General features: G+C 45.9%; 2 protein-coding genes across 6 annotated transcripts in view; one reads left to right on the forward strand and one right to left on the reverse strand.

The window, feature by feature from the left end:
• EIF2AK4 (eukaryotic translation initiation factor 2 alpha kinase 4) overlaps nucleotides 1–22573 on the forward strand; it is a 96911-nt gene extending 74338 nt beyond the window's left edge. For 3 of the 5 annotated variants that reach the window (XM_040969965.1, XM_040969968.1, XM_040969967.1), the window contains 13 exons: nucleotides 1318–1383; nucleotides 4014–4184; nucleotides 4558–4692; nucleotides 6835–6942; nucleotides 7551–7679; nucleotides 8600–8686; nucleotides 13826–13938; nucleotides 16714–16772; nucleotides 17899–17996; nucleotides 20224–20292; nucleotides 20781–20825; nucleotides 21761–21879; nucleotides 22329–22573. In XM_040969965.1, the coding sequence (XP_040825899.1) occupies nucleotides 1318–1383; nucleotides 4014–4184; nucleotides 4558–4692; nucleotides 6835–6942; nucleotides 7551–7679; nucleotides 8600–8686; nucleotides 13826–13938; nucleotides 16714–16772; nucleotides 17899–17996; nucleotides 20224–20292; nucleotides 20781–20825; nucleotides 21761–21879; nucleotides 22329–22386 (1257 nt within the window). In that variant the 3' untranslated portion in view covers nucleotides 22387–22573. Of the gene's footprint in view, nucleotides 1–1317; nucleotides 1384–4013; nucleotides 4185–4557; nucleotides 4693–6834; nucleotides 6943–7550; nucleotides 7680–8599; nucleotides 8687–13825; nucleotides 13939–16713; nucleotides 16773–17898; nucleotides 17997–20223; nucleotides 20293–20780; nucleotides 20826–21760; nucleotides 21884–22328 lie in introns of those variants that run through there. The other 2 variants (XM_040969966.1, XR_005882644.1) reach the window with 2 other exon arrangements.
• A 143-nt stretch (nucleotides 22574–22716) lies between these two features.
• Nucleotides 22717–26313, reverse strand: SRP14 (signal recognition particle 14). Its single transcript, XM_040969970.1, has 5 exons — nucleotides 26218–26313; nucleotides 26015–26087; nucleotides 25545–25657; nucleotides 24093–24125; nucleotides 22717–23280 (listed from the first exon to the last, which is right to left on the reverse strand). The coding sequence occupies exons 1-5, from the start codon at nucleotides 26239–26241 to the stop codon at nucleotides 23191–23193; spliced, it is 333 nt and encodes a 110-aa protein (XP_040825904.1). The 5' UTR covers nucleotides 26242–26313; the 3' UTR covers nucleotides 22717–23190.
• Between the last annotated feature and the right edge of the window lie 545 nt (nucleotides 26314–26858).

Genomic DNA, 26858 nt, shown 5'->3' on the forward strand with positions numbered 1-26858 from the left:
TCCAGTCATTGCAGCCACTTAGGGAGTTAACCAATGGACAGATCTTTTTCTCTATATTTCTTTGTTGCTATAAATTTTCCTTTCCAATAAAAATAAATAAATCTATAAATCTAAAAAAGCAACTATCAAATTACCTTGTCTAATGTTAAATATTAAAGTTCTTTCACAACTCTGCTTCTTGAGGCAAGAAATCACTTAAGAAAACGGTCCTGATGGCTGTGCTTGGCACCTATCCATGTGCCTTGCGTTGTAAGTTCTTTATGTGGTTGACTCACTTAGTCCTCACAACAGCATCCCTGCTTTACAGAAGTGGATTAGAGAGTGTTAATTTTGAGAATAAAAGATTATGCACTGCACTGAATTCTTACCACCTGCCTATGCTTACCAGTAAAGTCATGATAAATGTGCACTGATTTATTCCGGGGAAGAGCAGCTCAACCTTGTGGTGGGACCTCACCACCTCTTTTCTGTGGAACAGGGTTGGGATGTCTCCAGTTGGCTTAACCAGGCCACAGTACAACTATTACATTCTAAGTGTATGTAGACACAGAACCTGTTGTGGAAGCACTGAGAAAATAGATTAATGCTATATTATGGAGCTAGGTGGAGCTAAACACTAATCTTTTCTAATTTCTTTTCCCCTTAAATTTTATTGTCATGATAACTAAGAGGCACCTTAGTAATCACCAATGCTCAGGGGCAGAGTGAGCAGTGGAAGTCCATTATGCCTTGTTCTTTATGCCCTGAAAGGCTTAACAAGGTGTCGCTTTCACCTGGTGGCTACACATCAAGGGCACAGACTTTACCATTTGTTTCTCAGTGGTTCTCTCCTTCCCCAAGAGAGCTGCCACTATGTGGCAGTGACAGATCCAGTGTCATGTCAGCCAGCCAGCCGCTGGCAGAAGCCCCAGGGATGGTACAGGGGGCTCTTTGCTGCTTGTGTCCCCTGGCTGCAGCCCATCTGCCATCGTGGGAGGAGCTGCTCAGGGACTAGCTTTTATGTTACTAGCAGGACACAGATCAAACCGACTCCACAGCCACCCAACAGAGATGCCCACAGTAAGTCTCTTCTGATCCAAGCCTCCTCACCATTCAGCAAGGAAAACTTTCCTCTCTGTAATTCTCTGATGTCAGAGTTTCCCTCACAGATAGTATTGATGATGATTTTATGTGAATGGGAAGTGGGGGGCGGGCTTTTAAGTCACAGATTTCAATCTCTGCCTTCCAATTAGGAGCAGGTGGTCTAAAAGAAAGGCTGCCAAGGGTGAGATCAGCCAACGCAGTGACTTTCACTGCTGCCTTTTCCTTCTGCCCTAGACGGAGAAGCTGACGAGGAGAGAAGTGGAAGCTAAATTTTGTAATCTGTCTTTGTCCTCGAACAGTGTAAGTACTGCCTGATGGTACAACCGCAGCCATCCCTGCGATTCTGTGGTATCAGAAAATGTCACCACATCCAGCTGCAGGAAAGTGGCACACTGCCACCACCCCACAGGCATGGTGTTCTCCACCAACCCCTCAGGGTTGGTACAATGGCAGCCCCTGGGATCAGGACAGAGAAAAACCAACACAGAAATCAAAGAGGGTCTCTCGTGTTTCTGGAGGCTCCACAGCGCACTGATCCCTCCCAACCACTCGATACTTACCTGGCCTTCTCACCCTCATGAAGCCAGGGCTTGCCAGGGTCTCCTACAGAGCAGATCCAGTGCTACAAGGAACTCTGTGGATGCCGCCCCCTCCCCGGCCCTCACCCTTGGATCGTCTAGCTCCTCTTACTTGTCTGGGACAGTCCTGCCCCTAACACTCTGTTGATCCCATTGGCAGTTAAGAAAGTCCCTGGTAGACAGATGGGTCATGTCCCCTTCACAAGTACCAGCATGCTCCCAGCTCTCTGGCATAGTAACCCAACATAACAAAGCAGAGGACAGCAGGAAGTTCCTACATTTTCCTGACTATTTATGTGAGAAGAGAGGCATTGGATTTGCCAGAATCCTTCCTGGACCCTATCCACTGACCCTTGATTACATGATCTTGTGGTGATCAGCCAACACCCATGTGTGGTCACACACAGGCCTGGTGGACTCTTTGTCATTTGGACACTCGCAGTATGGCAGGCATAATGCACTGGCTGTAAGAAGAAGTAAATTGGGGAGTCCACAGATAACATGAGCTTCTTTATTCTTTATTGGTCTTACAATAAAGAAATTATAAAGAAAAAAATCCTTACACAGGGTTCTGCACACAGATATATACTTATACCTGCCCTCAACTCATTAAAACAACTTTCACTGGGGACGTGTCCACCACAGCCTTAAAAGGTTACCCACCTGCAGATAAAGTAAGCCAGGTACATAACTAGGATTTTCCAAAACTGAGCCAGGTTAAATCTTAAATACTTAGGACTATGCATGATATCAGATCTAAAGGGTGATATTTACCAATACTGTGTGCAGAAATAGTGCCACATGGAACTAGTGCAAAGAATCCCTTGTGACAGTGTCAGATTCAGCGGGTTCAAGCCCAAAAGGTTCTTTGAACTAAAATCACACATTTCAGAAAGTCCCACGGGCATCCCACACTTGTACGTGGTTGCTGCACTGACAGCTAAAATATTAACCTCTTTCTGTGGAGCTTTTCCCTCCTGCCCACTTTACCATGCTAAGGATGAGTGAGAAGTTAAACATGTGGTTGGTTTAAAATGGAAAAATAATACCTAATAAAGGCATTGGTATTAAGATTTATTTGTTTATTTGAAAGGCAGCTATGATAGAAAGGGAGAGACAGAGAGAGATCTTCCATCTACTGGTTTACTCCCCAAGTGGCTGCAAGGACCAGGGTTGTGCCAGGTATGAAATACATTAGCATTGAGGTGTATTGGAAGTGGAGCAGCTGGGACCCAAACCTGTTCTCATAAGGGACACCAGTGTCACAGGCAGTGACTTAATCCACTGTGCCACAATGCAGCCCCCAGATTTTTATTCTTAACACAGTAAATAGATTATAGAAGATGTTAATACTATTGGGTTTTTGTTAAATAAAAATAATTTAAAGATTAAATATTATGTTAAGCTGAGTTTTCAATCAACCATTAATTTTAGTGTGCTAATTTATAGATGAACCAAGTTCTGCTTGCATACCATCTTATAATAGCTATTGTTGGGGGCCCAGCACCATGGCAGAGCAGGCTATGCCCTGGCCTGCAATGTCAGCATCCCATATGGATGCCAGTTTGAGTCCTAGCCATTCCACCTCTGTTCCTATTCCCTGCTAATGGCCAGGGAAAGCAGCAGAAGATGGCCAAAGTCCGTGGGCCCCTGCACCCACATGGAAGACCCAGGAGCTCCTGGCTCCTGGCTTCGGACTGACCCAGGTCTGTGTTTGGCAGCCACTGGGGAATGAATCAGTGAGTAGAAGCTCTCTCTATGAATCTGTCTTTCCAATTAAAAAAAAAAAAATAAGTAAACAAATGTTTCTTAGTATTATTTTGCCTAGTAATTTTCACTGTAGCTCCTGAATTTTCTTCCTGACTGTATGATCCAGCTCTGCTCTGACTCCTGCTCTTTACCAGGGACCACGTCTGACCACAGCGGGTCACTTCTAGCCACTGCCCTCTGCAGGACACCCAGTGAGCACTGCAGAGGAGACCTGGACCAGAACTCTGGGTCTGCAGCCAGAGAGCTGCCTGTAGGAGGCAGCAGCCCAAGGCTGGTAGGAGAGACAGCGTGATAAAGAGGAATGCTACGGGCCTGCAGAGTCAGCGCTGAGGCTGCTGGAGCTCACAACATCTGTGCTGGATGTCTCCACAGCACTTCTGCAAGGTGTTTTAGAGCTATGTGCAGGACAGAGCTAATCCCTCCGATGCGGCAAAGGCTCAACTCACCTTTGACCATGCAATCCTGCTTCTGGAAGGGCCCGTGTTGTGCCTGTGCCCCTCTGTGTGTAAAGCACACGAGGGCCGAGAGCCTGCCTTCTGTGCAGGGGAGCAGCCGCTGACCACCGTACCTTGTGCTTTCCAGCTGTGTCGACTCTACAAGTTTATTGAGCAGAAGGGAGACTTGCAAGACCTAACGCCCACAGTAAACTCCCTAATCAAACAGAAGACAGGAGTGTCCCAGTTGGTAAAATACGGCTTAAAAGATCTGGAAGAGGTCGTCGGGCTGCTGAAGAAGCTCGGTGTGAAGTTACAGGTTTGACAGCTCTTGGACCCTGGCTGGAGTGGAGAGGGAGATGGGTTTTATTTCCTGGAGGTTAGGAAGTGTTTGGTTTTCCAGAAACAGCCCTTTCTCCATGTGGGGCATTTGACTATGTAGTAGTAACCAGGTCTGGAATGAGGACTGATCTGCAAGCACAGCCACTCCTAGTGCAGTAGTTCTTGCGGGGTCAGCCTGGGAGAGGGTGTCACCGCGGAGGGCAGCAGAGCTCGCTCGCTCACTCGGCAGGCTGCAGTTGAGCCAACCATGGGGCAGGAGCCAACTGATGTTTCTGCTGATGCTGCAACCTTGTGGCCCACATTCCAGACCCCAAGCACTCAACATGCTGCTGTGGCATTTCCCTCCTCAGGTGCTGATCAACCTGGGCCTGGTCTACAAGGTGCAGCAGCACAACGGAATCATCTTCCAGTTTGTGGCATTCATCAGACGAAGGCAGAGGGCTGTCCCTGAAATCCTCGCTGCTGGCGGCAGATACGACCTGCTGGTGAGGGCCCACCCCGCGGCCAGTGGGTCTGGTTTGATTTTGTGTCTTCCACAGTTTATTTTGAAATTTCTCAAACACATATACACACACACTGAGCCAGTAGTACAGCTGACCACTTCTGTATATTTTCAGCAAGAAACAGAAGTATAATGTGAACCACATTTGTCATTTTTTAAGCATAAATAATCAGGGTTAGGTATTGTGGCATTTAGGATATGCCCAGATGACCTGTCACAGTGCTGGGTTCAAGTCGTGCCCTCCCCCCCACTTCTGATCTAGCTTCCTCCTGATGTACCTGGGAAGGCAGCAAATGACAGCCCAATTCCTTAGCTTCCTGCCACCCACGTGGGAGAGCCAGACAGAATTCCTGTCTGCTGGCTTTGGCCAGCCCTGCCTGTTAAAGACCATTTGGGGAATAACTCAGTGGGTGAAGATCTCCCTCACTCTGTTTCTGTCTCTTTCTGGCATTCTGCTTTTAAATAAATATACATTTTTTAAGAGAGGGAAAAAAAATGATAGGTTTCAGGAAATACCAAAGATAGTACAAAAATCTCCTCTACCTGTTCCCAGTTTCTTAAGGTAATGCTAGGAACATATTAAAAATGGGAGAGTGACATTGATACAGTGTATGTGTGTAGTTCTGTGTCATCTTAGCATACATGTGGTTTCCCATAACCACGGCCACGTGATCAGGACGGTGCCCAGAGCTGTGCTGGGACCCACAGCGGGCCAGTTCTGATGACGCAGACCCTACTGCACCCTTGGGTCGCTTCGCCCCCAACCCCATTATAACAAACTTGTTATCAGTCATCCCACTCCAGAGTGGTAAATTTCATGTTGACTGTCAAACACTATCTGGAGAATTCAAGATGAGAAGTCCTTTGTGTTTATCCAAAAGTTCTGGTTTCTCATGGGAAATACAGTTATTGGAAATCCATTTCCTCTGTGCAAAGGTGTTTCTCATTTGATGTTTTTGAGAATTTCTTTGCTTTTTCCTTTGAAATTAAAGTATGGTGTGTCTTGGCCTTAATCTCTTTGCATTTGTGCTGTTTGGGGTTTGCTTCCTTCTTCTCTTTAATTATAGGTTTCTGTCATTTGCCAGTCTTGGGAATTTTTTAGGTGTTATTTCTTTTTTTTTTTTTAAGATTTATTTATTATTTTTATTGAAAGGCAGATATACAGAGAGGAGGAGAGACAGAGGAAGATCTTCCATCTGATGTTTCACTCCCCAAATGACCGCAACGCCTGGGGCTGAGCCAATCCAAAACCAGGAGCCAGGAGCTCCTCCGGGTCTCCCACATGGGTACAGGGTCCCAAGGCTTTGAGCCATCCTCAACTGCTTTCCCAGGCCACAAGCAGGGAGCTGGATGGGAAGCAGGGGTGCTGGGAATTAGAACCGGTGACCATATGGGATCCCGGGCATACAAGGCAAGGACCTTAACCACTACACTATTGCACCAGGCCCTTAGGTGTTATTTCACACTCACTTTTTTCCTATCCCTCCGCACTCCCGTGACTTGACACTGCGATGTCCCTGAGCTTCTGAGCCCTTTTGCTCCACAGTCTGTCTTCTGTGTCATTCACATCATGTCGTTCCAATTGCCATGTCTTCAGTTTTACTCATTGTTTACTCTTATTGCCATTCTGCCGTGATACCCATCCAGTGAGTGATTTATTCAATCTGCTATTCCTTTGTGAAGAACATTCCTTTTTTTTTTTTTAACTTGCCCCAAGCCTGGATGTAGCGCCTGTTGAGGTTGCTGCAAAACCCCCCTCAGCTTGCTCTGTGTGAGCCCTCTGTGTGGGGCTCTGTCGGGTCCCTTTCTCATTCATGTGCAGATCTGCTGTGTTCTTGGCACAACGCACGGTTTTCAGTTGTATCCTGGACACTTGTGCTGTTGTGTTTTGAGATGTGAACCCTGTTTACTTCCGCTTTAGCAGGCTCCTCTGGTCCCACACCCCTGTGGGCAGGAGCATGAAGGGGTGCAGCCTTGCTGCTGTCAGATGGAGGTGAAGGTCCAGGTTCCTCACTCTGCCTGCCATGGGGCCCTCAGGGTGAAAGGGCTACCTGGTTACCCCTTCCACCTGTTTCCTCCACTTTCCCCTCTCCATTTCATAACCAGAGTGTTTGTCTCTCCACAGATTCCCCAGTTTAGAGGACCGCAAGCCCTGGGGCCAGTGCCCACTGCCATCGGGGTCAGCATAGCCATTGACAAGATATGTGCTGCTGTCCTCAATGTGGAGGAGCCCGTAAGTTCCAGCTGTGCCTGCCGGGGGCTTTGAGAAACATTCTGCAAGTATGGCTTGTCTTTTGTGGTCATTTACATGGAGCCCCAGAAGTAGCAGCACAGACTAAGGTTTGGCAATGATTAGCCATGTGATCAGCGAGCCCCTGGCTTACACTTCAGTCCGCCCCGTGCTCTGTAGCTGCACCGTCCTGGATGGTTCGCCCTTTCCCAGCCTGGCTGCTGGCGTCTGTGTGGCCTGCAGTGTACTGTGCAATTGTGAGATGTTTTCATTGTTGGCAGATTCTCATGCCGGCTCCTCACTCGGAAAGCCTGCTATGGTCTACAGAACTAAAAACCCATGTTTTGCCTCTAGTGTTTCGGGCACGAATAGCTTTTCCAGAGGAGAATATCTTCTTGCTAGTTCAGAGAAGTTGAAATAGTTTCCATCTCAAAAGACCAGAGGAGCTTTTTGACTGTGCTTTTTTTTCAAACTGTCATTTTGAAACAAAGCCTTCTTGCATGTTGTGTTGCCACGATTACCTGTCTGCCCATGAATGCTGCTGCCCTACCAACCCACAGCCACACCCTCCACCTCCGCCTCTCAGGGTACTCACTCTGTTTGTGACGCAGGCTACAACAAGCTCTTGCGACCTCCTGGTTGTCAGTGTTGGCCAGATGTCCATGTCGAGGGCCATCAACCTGACCCAGAAACTCTGGGCAGCAGGAATCGCAGCAGAGATCATGTACGACTGGTCACAGGTAAGGGGACGGTGTGCTGTGAGTGAGGTGAGAGTGGTGGGGACCTCCAGGTGAAATCCTCCTGTTGCCTCTGCGTTGTCACACTTTCTTTATCTCTGTCATTGGAGTTGCTTCCAGTATGAGTTGCTGATTGCTGCAATAACAAATAGCACACACTTAGTAACTTCAAACAACACATTTAGTAGTAGCCCTTTGTATCCAAGTGGGGACTGGTTCTAGGACCACACCAAGTATCAAAATCCATGGATGCTCAAGTTTCTTTTATAAAATGGCCAAGTGTTTGCAATTTATCCTGCACATCCTCCTGCATGCTTTAAATCATCCCTCCTTCCTGTGTTGCACACGTCACCTGCCAAGAGGTTTCTGTCGCTGCTGCTACCCAGCGTGCGTGTGATTCATCAGAACCAAATCCAAATCACTGAGCATCCGTTCTTATTCCTCTGGTAGAGCCATGATGCTCCTGCCTGTTCAGCAGCCTCTCGGACAGTTAGAGAGGCGCGCTGTCCTGCAGGTCTGGGAAGCCCCGCTGCCACTGACTGGGCAGCCCCAGCAAGTGCCGCCAGTCCGGTGCTCGGCTGCTGACCTGCTGTCTATCTTCCACCAGCTTGTTTCCCTTGCCTTGCACTGTGTGTGTGTGTGTGTTATAATTCTTTGCAACTTCACTAAGACATGCAGTTTTTGAGATCCTCTTGCTACATTCCTCACCACTTTTGTCCTCAGCCCTTAAAACCATCGTGAAAATAAAGAAAGGAAAACAGACACTGCTTCCCCCTTTGAACACTGTGCTCCTGGCTGACAGTCATACCCCAGGAAGACAGCGTATTTATGCTCTGTTAAAATCCAGATCTTCGTTACCCATAGTTACCTGAAGCTGCCCCAGGTGCTGTCTGTTCATTGTATGCACTGCTCATTGGTTTCAGTCCCAAGAGGAACTACAGGAGTACTGCAGACATCACGAAATCACCTATGTGGCACTTGTCTCTGATAAAGAAGGCAGTCATGTCAAGGTAAGGTTCTGGCGCGCTTCTCACAACCCACGAGGTTGACCACAGGTGGGCATGGATGGCCTTCAGTGCAGCCGCAGGCTTCCTCCCAGTCACTGTGTGGAGGCAGGAAGGCAGAAAGGCAGGAAGGCAGGAAGGCAGGAAGGCAGGAAGGCAGGAAGGCGGACTCGGCCAGAGCAGCTTCTCTAGACCCTTTAAAGCACCAGCGCTGGCCATCTGCTTTGTTCTCTTTCCATCTAAGAAAACAAGGGTAACAAGCCTGTTCTGGCTGCTTCCTCACAAGTTTTGCCAGAGGGCATCTGTGACCTCATAACTTTATTTCTAATCATTTATAAAGAAAGGTCATCAACATTGTTTTTCAGCATTTTCTCTGGTCTTTTTCTTATTGTGCCTTTCCCTGGTTTTGATATTAGGTAATGTTGGCCTCCTAAAATGACATGGGAGTGTCATCTCCCCTTCTGTTTCCATATGATTTTGAGTATGATTGCTACCAACATTCTATCTTACAGTACTTAGTAGAATTCACTGGAAAAGCCGCATGGGCCCAGACAGAGAAATACTCAGTTTGCCTCTTCAAATATGAGGTTTAGTAGTTTGTATCTTTCCTGGAGTTCTTTCTCTAGTTTCTTCAAGTAGAACTCTAGGGTGAGGGCTGACAAACCACAGTCTAACCCAAATCTAGCCCACAGCCTCTTTCGTACGCTCTGTGGGTTTGGCAAATTGGGGGGGAGAAGGAGACTCTGGTTAGGACCCCTGCAATCCCAGTCGGAGTGCCTGGGTTCCGGGCCAGGCACTGTTTCTGACCCAGGACGCAGCAAGTGATGGCTGAAGTATTTGGTCCCTGGCACCCACAGTGAAGACCAAATTGAATTCCCATCTCCTGGCTTCAGGCTGGTGCGCTCACACCTGTTGTGGGCATTTGGAAGTGAACTAATGGAGACCTGGACAGGTGCTTCTCTCTTTTTCTCTCTCCCACTCACCCCTCTCCCCCATTTCCCTCTGTCTTTCCCTTCCTCCCCCCACTTCCTGCCCCCCCCGCCATCACTTCCTTCCTCCTTTTTCTTCCTGCACTATTTGCTTCTCAAACACAAAGAAGACTGTGTGGTAGAGATTCTTCAGCCCACAAAGGCTAACATATTTACTCTATTGCCCTTTGCAAAACACAAGGTGCCGACACCTGGCTGAGAGCACTGATGTTTGGTCTTCTCTCCTAAGTGTAAGGATTCAATGCTATCAATTTCAATCCAAGTATTATATGAATTGTGTCCCATACATTTACACGCAGTACTTTCATTTTCATTCCATTCGGAACATTTTCTCTGTTTTCTTCTGACTCTTTCATTTTCAGATATCAGGGTATTACCTAGATATTATACCTTATTAATTTTTTTTTAGTTCCTAAGATTTATTTTATTTGAAAGGCAGAGTTACAGAGAGAGAGAGAAATATCTTCCATCCATTGGTTTACTCCCCTAAATGGCCTCAACAGTGAGAGCTGAGCCGATCCAAAAGCCAGGAGCCAGGAGCCTCCCCTGGGTCTCCCATGTGGATTCAGGCGCCCAAGGATTTGAGCCATCCTTTGCTGCTTTCCCAGGCTCTAAGTAGGGAGTTAGATTTAAAGTGGAACAGCTGGGTCACAAACCAGCACCCATATAGGGTGCTGGTGCCACAGGCAGATTAGCATGCTACACCATGGTGCCAGTTCCCATATTCATTTTGTTGCAGGGTGCAAGCAAGATCACACCAGACATGTCTAAGATTTATTAAGGAGTCTTTATTAATCAAGCTTGGTGACAATAGAGCACAATAGCAAATCACAAGTCCATATGGCAATCCAGCCAATCATAATCCAACCAATCATAATCCCGAAAGGAACAAATGCTTATTATCCTTAAGTCCATCCATTAAGCTGAAGACCTATGTGCCAGCTTCCCCAACAATATAAGTTATCACAGAGACATGCAATGAATAACCTGGACACACTTTAAAAAGCTGCAGACATTCACCTTTCCCTGGCTTCTCTGCCCACATTCCACTACTGCTAGGCCTCACCTCTCCTGGAACTCCTGACAGTACACAAACCAGAAGCAATGTTATTATATCCATTGTGCCATCAAAGCAGTACACAGGGACCATGCTCAAGGGATTACCTGTCCTGGGTCAGCCAAGAGTCGAGGTGCCAGAATAACAGAAGCACCTGGCCAAAAAGAGAGAGAACCCCTGCTTCACAGGCCTTTTAAAGGGGCTTGAGGGGACTGGTTATACAACAATGCAATAACGTCCCCTCTCAGTTGATTGGTGAGTCACAGGTGGGCAGAAGCAAATACCTAAGTGTTGTGGACTAAGGAGTTGATTAGTGCTGGTTGGGATGGGCAGGAACAGGAACTGGGCTTGTAGCTAAAAACACCTAGACTAATTGGACTTCCAATATCTTAGCTAATTTAGGATGTAAGGGGTGGTTGAGGATGGAATTAACATTCCATTGCTGTTAGGACCCACCTTCAGGACAGAGGGTAGAGAACACAGCCAAATTTCATTTGCCCAATGCCAATGGGTGCTAGCTATCACTGGCTGTACCCCAAAACAATTTCTAATTTAATTCCATGTGGCCAGAGAACATAATCTGTATAATTAGGCCCTTTTAATTTTATTGAGACAATTATAAAGTCCAAAGTATGGTATGTTACTGTGAATGTTTTGTGTACACTTGAAAATTAAACATATTCTGCATTGTTAGGGAGGAGTATTCAGTAACTCTCAGGGCATGTTAGATAACAGTATCGGTTGTGGCTTTTTAATCACACACACACACCAGCATGTTCACAGTCAGAAAGGGGTCCAGTACACTAGTTCACTCCCTAAATGGCTGAAACTGGGAGCTCGAAACTCAGTTCAAGTTTCCCACATGGATAGCAAGAACCTGGATACTTGAACCATCACCTGCTGCTTCCCAGGGTCTGCAGGAGGAGGAAACTGGATTGGATCCAGAACCTAAACCCAGGAACTCAGATTTGGGATGCCTCCTGGGTGTACACTAGAAAGAAGCAGGGTTGGCAACTCAATCCCATGTATTCCAAAATTGAAGCAAGGAGCTGTCACTGATGGTATATGAGTTAAGTTGCCTGCAATGCTAGTAATCCATATGGGTTCTGATTCTAGCCATTCAATCCAGCTCCCTGCTAATGTCTTGGGAAAACAGTGGAAGATGACCCAAGTGTTTGGGTCCATGTACCCTATTGGAGACCCAGATGGGATTCGTGGTTCCTGACTTCAGCCTGGTCTCACTATTGCAGCCATTGGAGAAGAAATCAGAAGATGGAAGATTCTCTCAATTTCCCCCTCTCTCTCTATAACTCTGCCTTTCAAATAAATAAATCTCTTAAAAGCAAATAGGATGCAGGCATCACTAGTAATAGCTTAACCTGCTTTCACCTTTTTTATGCAGATAAAAATATGTATAATAAATATATTTATTTGAAAGGCAGAGAGACATACTCTTCTATCTGCTGATTGACTCCACGTGACTATAATTGCCAGGCCTAGACCAGGCTAAAGCCAGAGCCAAAAGTTCTTTTTTTATTTATTTAATTCATTTTTGTTGAAAGACTGATTTACAGAGAGAAAGAAATACAGAGAGAAATATCTTCCATCCGCTGATTCACTCCCCAGGTCACCACAACAGCTGGAACTGAGCCAATGCAACTTGAAGACAGGAGCCAGGATCTTCTTCCAGGTCTCCCATGCGGGTGCAGGGTCCCAAGGCTTTGGGCCATCTTTTACTACCTTCCCAGGCCATAAGCAGGGAGCTGGATGGGAAGTGGATCAGCCAAGACATGAGCCAGCACCCATATGGGATACCAGTGCATGCAAGGTGAGGAATTAGCCAATAGGCCATCGCCAGACCGAGAACCAGGAATTCAGTTCGGGTCTCTCACATGGATGTAAGGATCCAAAAACTTGGACCATCTTCAGCTGCATTCCATGGCACATTAGCAGGATGTTGGATTGGAAGAATAGCTGGTTCTCAAACCTGCACTCAAATGGGATGCCAGCACCATTGAAGGTGGCTTAATGCTGTGTGCCAGCCCTACACCTTCATTTTTCATTTTTGAGTATTTTTGCTAGATTTATAATGAAAATTGATACTTTTTTTTCACATTTGAAAATGTCTTGTATTATCTTTGACTTGGTTTCTGTCAAAAAGTCTGCCTTGATCCTGTGTCTATAACTTTTACTATTTTCTGGATGCTCCTAAGATTTTTCTCACACTGGTTTTCAGCAGTATATGGTCTATTTGCCATGATATTCTTTTTGTGTCTGATGCTTGGTATTCAAAAGGCTTCTTTAAAGTCTAGGTTTACAGTTTTCACTGAATCCAACCATTTTCAGACATTATTTTTTCAAATATTCTACTTGCCCTTCTGGGGCTGTGATCGTAGTGGGTCTATCCCTTGGTAAGTTTCCCTACTCACCTCATCCGTGCCGTTTCCTCTGCACCCTTTGAAGGATCTTTGTGGGGCAAGTCCAGGGCAGCCTTTAGACCAGGGCTCAGGTAGTCCCCCTTGGGAGAATTCAGCCTGCAGCTGTGGGTATGTGGAGCCTCTCCACCTTCTGGTGAGACTTTGAACCTGCTGTCATCTCTGTTTCCTGAGCCTTCAATGGTGTCCTCTCAACCAAGCACAGGTTAGTCCTTGGCCAAGGTTCTAAGTGGACTCCGGTGCAGAAGCCTTCCTCTGTGAGCACCCAGCTCTCTCCCCTTATTTTCATGGTCCCTAGCCATTGACAAAGCAACCCAGAACCAGCTTTCTCAGCAACAGTGCCAAGTGCCTTACCCACCACGGCCAGTACCCTCCCCTTGACAGCAAAATCTCTGAAGTTTGGAATGAGAAAATGTGTTGTGGGGCTTTCCCATGCATTGTTTCGCAGAACCCCTGAACTCCATACACAGGATAGAATGCCAGTAGCACCCCAAACATTGTGGCATCCAAAAATGTCCCCAGACACACTCCAGTGTACCCTGGAGAGCATGTCACCCAAGGGAGAACCTGTGGCCACTGCTGACTGAGCTGTCTCAGTGTGGTGCTCTGAGTCAGCCTCATGGCTTCAGAAACCTCCAAACAATGGATCTGTCTTGTTTTTAAGGTCAAGTCTTTTGAGAAGGAAAGGCAAACAGAGAAGCGTGTGCTGGAATCTGATCTCGTGGACCATGTTGTGCAGAAGCTGAGGACTAAAATCAGCGATGAGAGGAGTATCAGGTAAACTTAGCGAGCAAAAACCCAGAAACTTAACTGCAGTGACCTATGCAGAACCTGTTCAAAGTGATTGTACAAGTCAGGGTCACTTCTGCTGAAGCATTCTGTTTGTTGCTTCTGGCTCATTCAGTCAACAGTTCCATTATATAACCCTCATATAGGATTCATCACGTCTTGTTTTCAACATTGTTCTTTATAACTGTGTTAGTCTGTTTTGTGTTGCTGCGATGAAATACCTGAGGATGAGTGTCTTAGAAAGAAAAAATATTTACATAGCTCACAGCTTGGGAGGCTGTAAGTCCCAGATTGGCCAGCCCCCAGCATTCAGCCTTTGTTGAGAGTCCCTTTGGCTGTGTCACAACACAGTGGAGAACAAAAAGGGAAGCTGCCAAGTGTGGAGAGTCACCTCAGCCTGTCACAACCCCCTTTCTCTCAGGAACCAACTCACCAGACCACTATTAATACCTCCAAGTTGGTGCCCCTTGGCCTAATCCCCTTCCATGGGGCCCCCTCTCTTGAATATTCTACCACCTCTCAGCTGTCACATGGGACACCAAGCTGCCAGCACTTGGAACCTTTGGGTTCCATACACTCAAGCCATGGCAATGTCATTTCCCAGGATATTTGATCCTTTGGAAGTCCTGAGAGCCCAGTTCTTTCTGCTGTTGTCCCGCTCGGTCTGCTAATCAGTGAAGTTCAGTCAGTGTTGGCCATGTAATTTGAATAATCTTGAAAGACATATCATATACTCATGCTGGGAATATGAATTGACTCAAACCTCTGGATAGGAATTTAGCAAGGCATTTACACTAAAAATCTAAAACTACTAACCCACCAATTCCACTTTCAGATATTAATAGTAAAAATTATTAACAGCTATTCTCAAACTTTGGATTCAGAACCTCTTTCTGGCATTCAACACTAATTGAGGATTGCAAAGAACTATTGTTTATGTGAGCTATAGCTATCAGTATTTTCTGTGTCAAAAATTAAAATGTAAGCACTTTTAAAATAATTATTTCCTTTCAAATAAAAATAAGTCCATTAATTACCTGCTAATCTGAATAACATCTGTAATAGAAAATAACTGTATTTTGGAAAACAAAGATTTCTAAAAGTGGAATTGGTTTTCATACTTGCAAATTGCTTCCCTGCATTGTTTTACAGTTCTATAATCTCTTTAATACCTTAACAGAAGAAACAATTCTTTTCTATAGCTTCTGCATTCAGTCAGTTGTGACATCACATGTCACATAGTCTCTGGGAGGCCTGGCAGTACATTTGTGGAGGAAGAGGGTGAATAGGACAGTTAACATTTTAGGATCATTAGGCTGACGGTTTTACGCTGTAGGCCCTTTGAAAGGATCTTTGGGACCTGCAAAGTCCCCGACCACACTTTGAGGATCTCTCAGTTACAGTTATCAAAATATGCACTGGTGGGCCACTGTTTGAATTATGTCAAATACAGTGGAACATTGTGCCTTTTAAAAACAATGATTCTGAAAAAGCTGAGTTTATTGACATGGAAAGATATCCAGAGGTTGGCTAATGTCCCATTTCTCTTGTAACCAAAATATACAACCTAGATCTTGAGAAGTATCTGGAAGACCTACTAAATGTTTAATTGTAATTATTTCTGGTTACTAGGATATAGAGATTTAAAATTTCCTCACTAAGCTTCTGTATATATTTGCAGCTGTAGCACACATATAATCAGAAAACGCCACACTCTTTTGGCTTCTATCAGTGATCCTCACCTAGCAGCGATTCTGCCCCACAGAAACATCTGGCAACTTGTGGAGACATACTTGGCTGCCACAGCTGAGAGCAGCTGCTAGTGTTCTATTGAGGCCAAGGATGCTGCTGAAACATCGCCCAGTGCACAGGGCTGACCCTTCCCCCTCCCATTCCCAACCTTTCCCTCACCCCCATTCTGCCAACAAAGGATTATGTGGCTCAGAATATCAGTAGTGCCAAGACTGAGATCCTGGCTTCCATACAAAAGACCCTGCTTTTTCCTTCAAGGCTGTTTACACCTAGCTTTAATTAATTCACCAGTAGGCTTTCCGTAGGGGAATGTCATGTTCCTGAGGTCACCAGCCATTAGTCTTAGATCCAGAGCAAACCGGTTTAGAAAAGAAAAAAAATGGCAACAAAGAATAGTGTGTGGAGGTGAACACCAAGACACCTTAAGGGCTACATGGGATTTTAATTTTAACAGTGCAGTTTCATGAAAATCTTTTTTGTCTATGCAAATAATCATTTCCCTGTTTTGCCAAGACAGTATGCTGTTGTGTCTCTCAGAGGCAATCAATTAATTCACAGCATTTCAAAGAACATTCATAAAGCTTTTGGAAGAGTATCCTTCACCCAGTGCTCTGCCAGGCCACTGCCTTAATGAAGGAGGGGTAAATGCTGTTGTTAATGTCTCCTTGTATTGAGAGGTGCAGAAAAAAACACCCATTATATTTTATTGAAATGAACTTCTTGCATTGAGCCAGAACTTCAAACCCAGCTGAATAGCTCAATGTTTTCCTTAGGCGTTTGTTAATTCAAAATGGCATCCTGTGTGTGACTTTTTATTTGCTCTTGACCAAAAGCATAACTGTCAATTTATGTTGTTGGTTTGTGGTTTTCCTCCTACTAATAACCAACAGGTGAAAATTTTTATATTTAATTTAAAATGTGGCTTGCTATACATGTAATTCGCTGTAAAATTTCTGTGTTGCTTTTGCCTTATTGACTGTTTTCTAATTGTTTTTGTTTGCTTGTTTTTAGAGAAGTCTCTGATAATCTTGCAGTGCAAAATCTGAAGGGGTCCTTTTCTAATGCCTCAGGTATAATGACTAATTATAATCTGAACATGCTTCTGTGTTTGCTCTAAACACTTAAGACATGGCTAACACTTTGTGACACTGGAAATATATTTTTGAAATGACACTGTGCTGCAAATTGTGCCACCTGTAATTCAGTCCTATACTTTAAAACTCACATGCTGGAAAAACGAGGACTTAGATGTCTTAGGATGTGGCATCTCACAATATCTGCAAGCGGTCTTATCTTCCACTGACTTGGTCAGTTGTATACATAAAATATGTGTAATTTTCTGAGTAATGTTTCCCACACAAGGGACTGAAGAAAAGTCCTTGAAATCCCTTGAAAGAAAAAAACATAAACTCAGGCCTCTGTATCCATGGGCTCGGCATCTGTATATTCAACCAACCTAGAATGAAAACCTTTGGGGAAAAAATTCTGCATGTGCACTAAGCATGAAGAAATTTGTTGACCATAAACATTTACCTAGCATTTACCTTCTGTCTGGGATTATGAGTCACCTAGCAGTGATTTTAAACAGACAAGAATATGAGTAGGTTATGTGCGAATATGACACCATCGAATAGGAGGACTTGCACAGTTAGCAGGTTTGCTCCCTGGGGGCTCCCGCCGCGCAGCCCTGCCCTGAGGAGTAGGTGCCTACCTTATTTCCATGAAAGCCTAGAGGAACTGTGCTCACAGAGGTCTCATCACCTCTGCTGTCCTTACTGATGTGTTGCAGTTAAGTCTATGAGAGGAAAAAAAAAAAGAAAAAGACTGTGAGATCCATTTCTGTTAGCTTTAACTTTGTGCCATGAGATTTCAAATACTTGGAGGAATTTAGAGAAGTATCAGAGTTTGGGAAACGCCTAAAGTGGTTTGAAACTCAAGAGGCCTTGGAGCCTCCTGCTGCCTGCCCTTCATTTTCATGGCCCAACACTCACCTGAGAGAAGCATCAGCACTGCTGTGTGGCGGGATCCTGGGCCCCTCCCAGCTCAGGGCAGGAGACTGCACAGTTAGGAAGCAAAGCCCAGACCGAAGTCAGCCCTTAGAATCACAACAGGGCACCTAGTAAACTAGCTGTTTCTTAAACAGTGTGCTGTAGAGAGTGAGACCAGATAAAACCACCCATCCTGTAACTCTCTTAGGTTTGTTTGAAATCCACGGAGCAACAGTCATTCCCATCGTGAGTGTGATCGCCCCGGAGAAGCTGTCGGCCAGCACCAGGAGGCGGTACGAAACCCAGGTATGCCAAGCCGGCTTCCTCCAGCTTTCCCAGTGAGCCCAAGGAGGACACAGACAAGGAGAGAAAGAACCCTGGGATTACTGGGAAGTATTTGTCTCCCACTTCTTCCATTGTGGTACCCTCTTACCCTCTGAAACTCTTTTCAATACACAGCCACTCTGCTGCCAGGACTCAACCCCGCTTTTCCTGCAGAGTGAGGCAAACAGCAGACAAGAGAAGCAATTGTCAGAACAATTGCTCCTAAATAAAACGTCCTCATTTGCTCCTAATGGCAGTGGGGTCTGTCTTTGTTCTAAGTAACAAAGCAGAAGAGGTTGACTGCAAGACTCGAGGCAGGTTCCTGAGCCCAGACATGCCCTGGTGCACCTGCTATATGCCTGATGCCATGCTCAGATGTATGTAAAATATCAATGAGCTTATAACCTCAGAAGTATATGCATGACACAAGCATGTTGGCAATAGAAGGAAGCAATAAGAATGTAAGTGAAATATAGTGACTATAAATGTCGGAAAGGGAGCATTAAAAGGGTAGACATTGTTTTCGTTAGAAATACAGTTAGATTGGATGATGTAAATAACCAAGGACTTCATTTTTATAAGCTCTCCTGTTTCTCAGGATTTGAGTGCACACCTGTTTTTTTTCTTGTTTTCCTACTGTCTTATCATTTGTTATTTCAGCTACATGTTCTCGTTACTGTTGCCCTCTTCTTTTTCCAACTCCATTTGAGAAAGGCAGAGCAACAGAGACAAAGACATCTATCAGGCCTGTAAAGTCCTTGCCTTGAATGCCCCGGATCCCATATGGGTGCCAGTTCTAATCCCATCCAGCTCCCTGCTTGTGGCCTGGGAAAGCAGTTGAGGACGGCCCAAAGCCTTGGAATACTGCACCCGTGCGGGAGACCCAGATGAGGCTCCAGGCTCCTGGCTTCAGATCAGCGCAGCTCTGGCTGTTGCAGTTACTTGAGGAGTAAATCATCGGATCTTCCTCTCTGTCTCTCCTCTTCTCTGTATATCTGATTTTACAATAAAAACAAATCTTAAAGAAAAAATGACATCTATCCACTAGTTCACATCCCAGGGGCCCACCACAGCCAGGGCTGAGCTAGGCTGAAGTTGGGACCGACACTCCTGTGTGCAACTTCCCTGTTTCCACCCAGGCTGAACATTGGCAGGAAGCTGGGTCAGAAGCCTAGGAGCTCTGACGAGGGCTGCAGGTGTCCCGAGCAGGCTGACCCTTGAGCCAGGGCTGGCACTGTGTGCTATAACTCTAGAATACCATACGGGTACTGGTTCGGGTCCTGGCTGCTCAGCTTCTGCTCAGCTCCCTGTTAATGCACCTGGAAAACAGCAGATGATAACCCAAGGATTTTGGTACCTGTCCCCACCCCCAGATGTAGTTCTGGGTTCTTTTTTTCAGCCTGCCCAGCCCTAGTCAGTGCAGCCATTTGGGAATAAACCAGTGCATGAAGATTTCTCTCCCTCTCTCTATGACTCTGCCTTTCAAGTAGTTTAAAAAAAAAAAAAGAAGAAGAAGAAAAAGAAAAGAAGGGCCCTATGCAGTAGCCTAGTGGCTAAAATCCTCACTTTGCATGCCTGGAATCCCATATCTCATATGGGTGCCAATTCGTGTCCTGGATGCTCCACTTCCCTTCCAGCTCCCTGCTTGTGGCCTGGGAAACCAGTAATGGATGGCCCAAAGCCTTGGGACCCTGTACTCATGAGGGAGACCTGAAGGAACAACTTCCTGGCTCCTGACTTCAGATCAGCTCAGCTCCAGCTGTTGCAGCCACATGGGGAATGAATCAGCAGATGGGAGATGTTTCTCTCTGTCTCTCCTCTCTGTGAAATCTAACTTTTCAATGAAAATAAATAAATCTTTAGAAAACAAATAAATAAAATTCACTGAGCCAAATGCCCACCCTAAAATTCAGTAATACTAAAATCTGCTTCCACTTACACCATTGCTCTGTGCCTTTGCTGGGAATTATTTCAAAATCTATCAAGAAGTGAACAATAAGGATTATTATACAAATGATCACAACAGATTCTTACAGTTTCCTTGAGTCCAATGACTGAAAGCTCCTCTTCGAGGTAGACTAAGCACTATCTGGACTCCTCTCTAGGCACTGGTTTGTTACTCTGTAATGTTTTCTGGGACAGGGCAAATGACATGGCAGAAAAGATGGTTCGGTTTAACATGTTTTGAATTCCATTTTCTTCTTGTCAGGTGCAAACCCGACTTCAAACCTCCCTTGCTAACTTACATCAGAAGAGCAGCGAGATTGAGATTCTGGCTGTAAGTCACTTTCTTTACCATTCTGAAGCTGGCTTCTGTCCGTCCTGTCAGAGCAGCTGCCACAAGTTCAGAGTGTGTCTTACTGAGTGTCAGCAATGTTTGGGTACAGGACTTGTCAATGATGTGAACCACGTTTGACCTAAACCTGCAAAGACAGATGTAGACAACTAAAGGGGTTTCGTTTCTCCCTTTCCTTTCTTTGGAAGCTGGGGGTAGGCAGAATAAAAACCAAAATCCTCACTTCCTACATACCTCAGGCCTCTGCTGTACCAAGCCTGCCCACTGGGTGCACTGTGTAGGATGGGGAGGGGTCCCCTGCTCCCCCGTTCACAGCAGTCGGCTGACAGTGCACGCACGGGTCAGTGCAGCTCAAGCTGGGTTAGAGCACAGTACCATGGCAGACAGACCCTGCCAGCCGTATTCACTGTGCGGTCTCCAAAGCCACATGTTAGTCGCCTGATAGATGATGTACATTTCTGTGTTAACAGGTGGATCTACCCAAAGAAACCATCTTACAGTTTCTATCATTAGAGGTAAGCAACAAGAATTCTAGACTGTGCTGTTTGCTGTGCGTTTGCCAGATCAGATTAAAAATGGTGTTAGAGTTCCTCAATGTTAGTATTCTGCTGTTTTCTTAGCCACTATGCAGTGTTTTCAAGTGAACCCTCATCCTGGCTAGGGAGGCTCATACACAGAAGGCCTTTGGTAGAAACTAAAGTTAATCCAGGTCCTTTCTAAATTTCTTTATTTCTTTAAAGGTATATTCAAGGGAACTTGAAAAGGTCCATGGAAAAAAACTAATAAAATTATACTGAGAGGGCCTGAAAGCAGTGATATCCAACAGCAAGGAGCTCCAGATCAGCCCGAGGGTCATTCATCACTGAACTCACTCTCACTGGCTGACTCAAAGGCTGGGCTTGGGGTTTACACGATGAATGTGGAACATCTTTGTAAAGAGGAGCTCAAAAATATCTGTGTCTCCCTCTTTCTGTAACTTTAACAAATAAGAATTTTTTAAATTTTTAAAAAGTACAAATAAAGTTCATGCATCGTTTTCTCATAAAATGCATTTTCTATGAAACTTTTGCAGATCCTTCCTGCTTTTACCATCAAACAGACTAAACTAGAACTTTAAAAATGTTCATTATATCATTATACTAGTCCTTTGCTGATTTATAATCCACTCACATGAAAGCATCTGACACAAACAGGAGGTAGAGATAAGTGGTTTAAAATCACATTAGCACAGCTGGACTCCAGCCTTGTTAACCAGGCCATAACCAGGCGCCTGCAGTCTTGCTGTGAGGAAAGTTTAGGCTTCAAAGGCAAACCCTGGCTGCCACCAGGCAGCGCTTTCTTCCTGTAGCTTATTCGTGGCTATCTGAGGAGAAATGGCACTGATGCTTCCTTAATAAGTCAGAAAAACCTGGTTAAATAACCCAAGTGCCCTGTTGTTTTGTCTTGCTAGTGGGACGCTGACGAACAAGCATTTAACACAACTGTGAAGCAGCTGCTGTCACGCCTACCAAAGCAAAGATACCTCAAAATGGTCTGTGATGAAATTTATAACATCAAAGTAGAAAAAAAGTAAGTGATCACTTAAGGCATAACAAGTTTCACAAGGCTGAAACTCAAAGAGGGGGGCGCAGAGTGACACACTTTAGTGTCTTTTGAGGTATAGTGGCTAAGAACCTATTGTCAGAACTACAACAGGCAAACCAGGAAACCTTGCTGGCTGTGGTCATATCAGGATGTTGGGATAATACACTGGGTCCTAGGAGTAGCTATCCCAATTTGATTCACCCACATCATTCTAGAAATATTAATGTGAAAGGAAATAATTATGACTACCTTGTTTTGTGCCTTCATACAAAAATGCCAGTCAGTCGTGTCTTCGCCCACACAGAACTTGTGCTGCAGTCCCAAGCCAGTCACAGCCCATATACATTTCTAAGTGACACGCTTCAACCTGGTATGAATTGAGTTCCTACAGTTAAGTCTCCTTATAACATGCCTCCCTTTTCCTTCTTTTGCAGAGTGTCTGTGCTATTCCTGTATAGCTACAGAGATGATTACTACAGAATCTTATTTTAACCTGGAAGAAGTGTCATTACACTGTTCAAAGTCAGGAGCTTAACACTGGAATAATGGAATGTTGTACATTCATTGTAATTTTATGTTTGAATTCTTAGAAGCTGTCCCACAAAGTTGAGTTTTGTCAGCTTTTCATGTGTAATATATTATAAATTATCTTTTTGAATATAATAAAAGCTTTCATACATCTGCTGCTTTTTAATTACAAATGAGTGAATACTAAGTTGATGATGCTAGGACACACACACACACACAGCCTTGTTTTTCCCTTGGACTTAATGACTAAACACCTAAAAATGTCTAGCCTGAAAGGCAGAGAAAAACCAAAAATCAGTATTACCATGGCAACTTTATTCTTGATTTATGACGGAACATTTTCTAGAAAACTGTCAGGCTTCAATTCCAGTCACCAAGAAGATAAGTGAAAGCCTATCATTTATGGCCTTCTAGGATTGGTAGTTAGCGCCACAACTGTGAAAATCGGGTGGGAAAAGAAGTGAGAGGCAGTCCATGCTGACAGACAGGTTTAATGATCCATTGTGCTTCACAGAGATGTCCGAGACTTTTAAGCTATAACCCAGGAAAACACAACCATGCCGCACAGACCAATCGGCCACATCTGACATAAACTGGCTTCTTACCACAACTACCCTGTAAACACTCAACTCTGCTCTCCAAGATGACCCACATCACACATGGAAACAGTAGCTACTGGGAGCCAGAAACTTAGCCTGTGGCTCAAAAGAAAAACCAAAGGAAGCCTAGCCACTGAGTGGGAGCTGGGGAAAGCAGGCCGTGGGCATCTCACTGTGCTGGTTTGCTCTTCTTACTCTTGCTCTTTTTGTCCCGCTTCTTGAGCCCATCCATGTTTGCTCTCAGCAGGTTGGAGTAGGCCTGAAAGACACAGAGCAGGACCCGAGTAAAAGGGGAACAGACACAGGGCAGGTCAGCTGCCCTGGGACAGTAATTCAGACAGTCAGAATCAAAACGCCTCCTGGATAGAATACAGACAATGCCATAAGGAGCACTTGTACTGGAAAATGGTAAAACATGCAACATACACTATCACAGCTTTTGCAACACTGGCCCACGCTGAGTTTTGTGTGTGTTTGTTTGTTTATTTTTTAATTTAGCAAAAGAGAAAAACTGAAGACACCTTCTTGTTCAATGACATTTTAAGTGGAGTATATGTAAAGACTAGTGAGACAAAAATCTAGCTTAGAACTACAAAGGCAGTCTGGATCAGTACTGAAATCCACAGCCTGGAGTTTTCACTTTAAAAAGTATTAGTAAAAACTTACAGGAGCACAGGGAACCCAAACATCAACCTTTCTGTTGCTGTTATTTTCCATTATTCAGTTTTGCACATATAGGGATTCCCCCTTCCACCTCCCCTTCCTCCCTCCCTGTTCTACCCAACCCCCGTTTGCCCCCATATTGTTACAATATACAGCCCTTCAGCAGCAATCACAAGTCCAACATTCTGCTATTTAAGTACCATGGCACTGTAGGTATAGGCAATGGCAGAAAGCCTAGTGTCACTGTCAAGGTATATTTAGCAGTTGAGAGTCCGCCTTTTATTTGGGAATAAAGGTGTACTCTGCAATGTATCTTCACCTCCCAGCACCGAGCTTCACTCTGAACACAGCTTTCTCAGTCATGCTGATGCCCTAAGAGGGGGGACACATGAAGCACCCGACACTCACCATCTGAAACTTGTTCACTTCTTTGGAGCTCACCTGGAAAAGATGGTCAAGAGGTCACTCCGCCCATCCTCTCTCCACCCCAGATAAGTTCCTAAAATCCTGATGAAGTGACTTCTCTCTAAAATACTTCTTCCCAACTCGAGGGGTCATTACATACTGAAGGTCAGTTTTCTACTCCACTTTCCTGAGAGACAGGCTAGATCACCTCTTGCCCCATGGGCATGATGCCAGGCTGCAGAAGGCAGAGCTGCAACTCGCACAGCAGTTATGTTCCTCACCTCTGGTGAAGGAGATCTCTTACCCAGTTGGCACCAAGTTTGCTGCCCGGCTTTGACAAAGATCTCAGACTCCTCAGTGTTGATTTTTTGCCAGATGCATCAGTACTGCTTTCCATTAAGCCAGTTCTAGTTAGCGCACTGCAAGCTTCCACAAGAGAAACTGCTTCTTCAGAGGATTCCTCAGGCTTCTGTATTTCATGCCATCCACCTTTCCTCTTGGAAACCAGTTAAGCTTGCCTTACTGTGCGTCTTCTCAAGATGACTTACAAAGGGAAACCTCAGTGAGTTCTAGTTCACACTCTCCTGAATTGCCTATCCTGTGACTAGGGAACACAGGAGTTCTGCTCCATAATAAAGGGATAGTCACTCAATCCAGAAGTCTCACTTTGCCATATTTAACCTTCATGATAAAAAGAATGACAGGATCTCTCGATTCAATGTGCCAGTATCTTGTTCAAGCCAAGCCTAGAAAACAGCCATGTGCTTGCTATGCAAACCACAATCAGGGAGTAATCTTAAAAATAAAAGCACAGAGGCCAGCGCAAGGCTCAACTGGCTAATCCTCCCTCTTCAATGGCCGGGATCCCATTTGGGCGCTGGTTTACATCCTGGTTGTTCCACTTCCCATCCAGCTCCCCTGCTTGTGGCCTGGGAAAGCAGTGTAGTACGGCCCTGAGCGTTTGGGACCCTACTCCACGTAGGAAACACAGAAATCCCTGGCTCCCGGCTTTGGATTGGCTCAGCTCCCGCGGTTGCAGCCACTTACGGAGTGAATCAACGGATGGAAGATCTCTATCTCCTCTCCATAAATCTGCCTTTCCAGTGAAAATAACTAAATCTTTAAAAATAAAAACATCACCTGGTACCAAAAAACTAATGAAGGTCTAGAGAAGAATTGCACTAGCTGCTCCGCACGGTAGGATAAGGAGTAAGGATGAACAGGCTGGTTTCTGTGTCACAAAAATTTTAGCAAATATTTGACCTCTGCTTTGTTCATTTCAACTTTATTGCTGCAGTTTCTAAAAACAAAAGGAGTCAAGGAAGGTCCTGGTCCCCTAACAGCCTGGGAGCTATACACTAGCCTTGATTTAATACAGAAGTCAATTAATAACAGATAAAGCCTGATGCGGGAATGGCCACCGTCAGGTAAGTCGGAGTCGGGAAGCCAGCTCACCACGGTGCTGATCTTCCTCTTCCCGTCAGTCGCTCTCAACAGACATTTGTTGTCTGCCGGTTCGAAGCCCTCCACGGAACCCTTCCGGGGAATGGGTTTGGTGCGACCGTCATCTGCATGGAAAACAACACATCTTGTTGAGCGCAGCTACAGGCGTTGCTGACAGGTGGATATAAAGTGAATACTGCCCTAGCCCACACCTCCTGCTCCGCGCAGAGAACCTCAGCATCCAACCCTTGGCCAAACCGCTGCTATTCCCGCCATGGAAAGGCAAGGACACAGACGCACAGGAAATCCCACTCAAACGGGTTGTGGGGATTCCTGGCATGCCGGGTACCGAGCTGGGCGGCTGCGGCCCGTGCTACCAGCCCTCACCCCCCGCACAGGTCGGTGCCCCGAGCCGGCCACTTAGCCTGCAGCACGCCCTCGCCCAGTCTCCGCCCGGCCCTGCCGCGACGCCGGCCGCTTACACTTCTTCAAGGTGATGAACACGCTGCCCGACAGCCGGCACTTCTGGAACAGCCTGGTCAGCTCCGTCAGGAACTGGAACACAAGCCCAGCCCCGTTAGCAGTGCCGAAGCTCCCCTCTTCCCCAGCCCGCACCCCTCCTGGAAAAGGAGCCGGAGGCCCCGGGTTCAGCCCAGATTCACAGCCGCCGCCGCCCCGGCCGTACCTGCTCGCTCTCCAGCAGCACCATGGCAGGGGTGCCGGCTCCGCTCCGTTAACAGACAGCCCCACCGGGGCAGCCGGAAGTCCCGCCCAAGCTGCGAGGCGCTTCCGCTGCCAGGCTTCACCAATCGCCGCCCGCACCGTCTTCTCGCCCCGCCCACCCGGCCGGCCCCCGGGTCGCCCTCGGCCCTGCCTGAGGGGTCCTGTGCTGGGAGAGGGCTGCCTGCCGCGTCCCCACACAGGAGTCAGATCTGCTGCAAAGTAGAGTTGTGTATGTTTAGCTGTATGTTGAACGGGTGACCTAGCGGCCCAGTGCCTTAGCTGCCCAATTCCAAGGAGAGCACAATGGGTCACCTGCCTCTCCATGTGATGGAGACGAGTATATTAAACACGCAGGACAGTGTCGGGCCATGCAGAATGCGCTATTGCTAGCGGATATTATTTTCACGATCCTTCATAGTGAGCTCTCACGACTGATGGCAAGGAGGACTGGAGCGCAGTGTTGGTTTCTCTGCACTCAGTCAGGAGTCTCTAATGCCTCTTGGCTGTGCACCCTTGTATGGAGCTGGAGCTACAGCAGTTTAGAAGATGAGCTAAGAGGCGGACGGTGTAATGACTCCTGGCTGCTCTACTTCCCATCCAGCT

This window comes from Ochotona curzoniae, unplaced genomic scaffold (assembly GCF_017591425.1).
Source record: "Ochotona curzoniae isolate NIBS_2020 unplaced genomic scaffold, NIBS_Ocur_1.0 scaffold_4701, whole genome shotgun sequence".
Classification (NCBI taxonomy): domain Eukaryota; kingdom Metazoa; phylum Chordata; class Mammalia; order Lagomorpha; family Ochotonidae; genus Ochotona; species Ochotona curzoniae.

What these genes read in the sequence shown, in the direction of transcription:
- SRP14 (XM_040969970.1), bottom strand. Translation starts at nt 26,241, where the DNA reads ATGGTGCTGCTGGAGAGCGAGCAG. An exon ending in GTTCATCACCTTGAAGAAGT is followed by an intron (nt 25,658 to 26,014) that starts GTAAGCGGCCGG and finishes TTTTCCATGCAG; the next exon opens with ATGACGGTCGCACCAAACCC. An exon ending in AGAGGAAGATCAGCACCGTG is followed by an intron (nt 24,126 to 25,544) that starts GTGAGCTGGCTT and finishes CATCTTTTCCAG; the next exon opens with GTGAGCTCCAAAGAAGTGAA.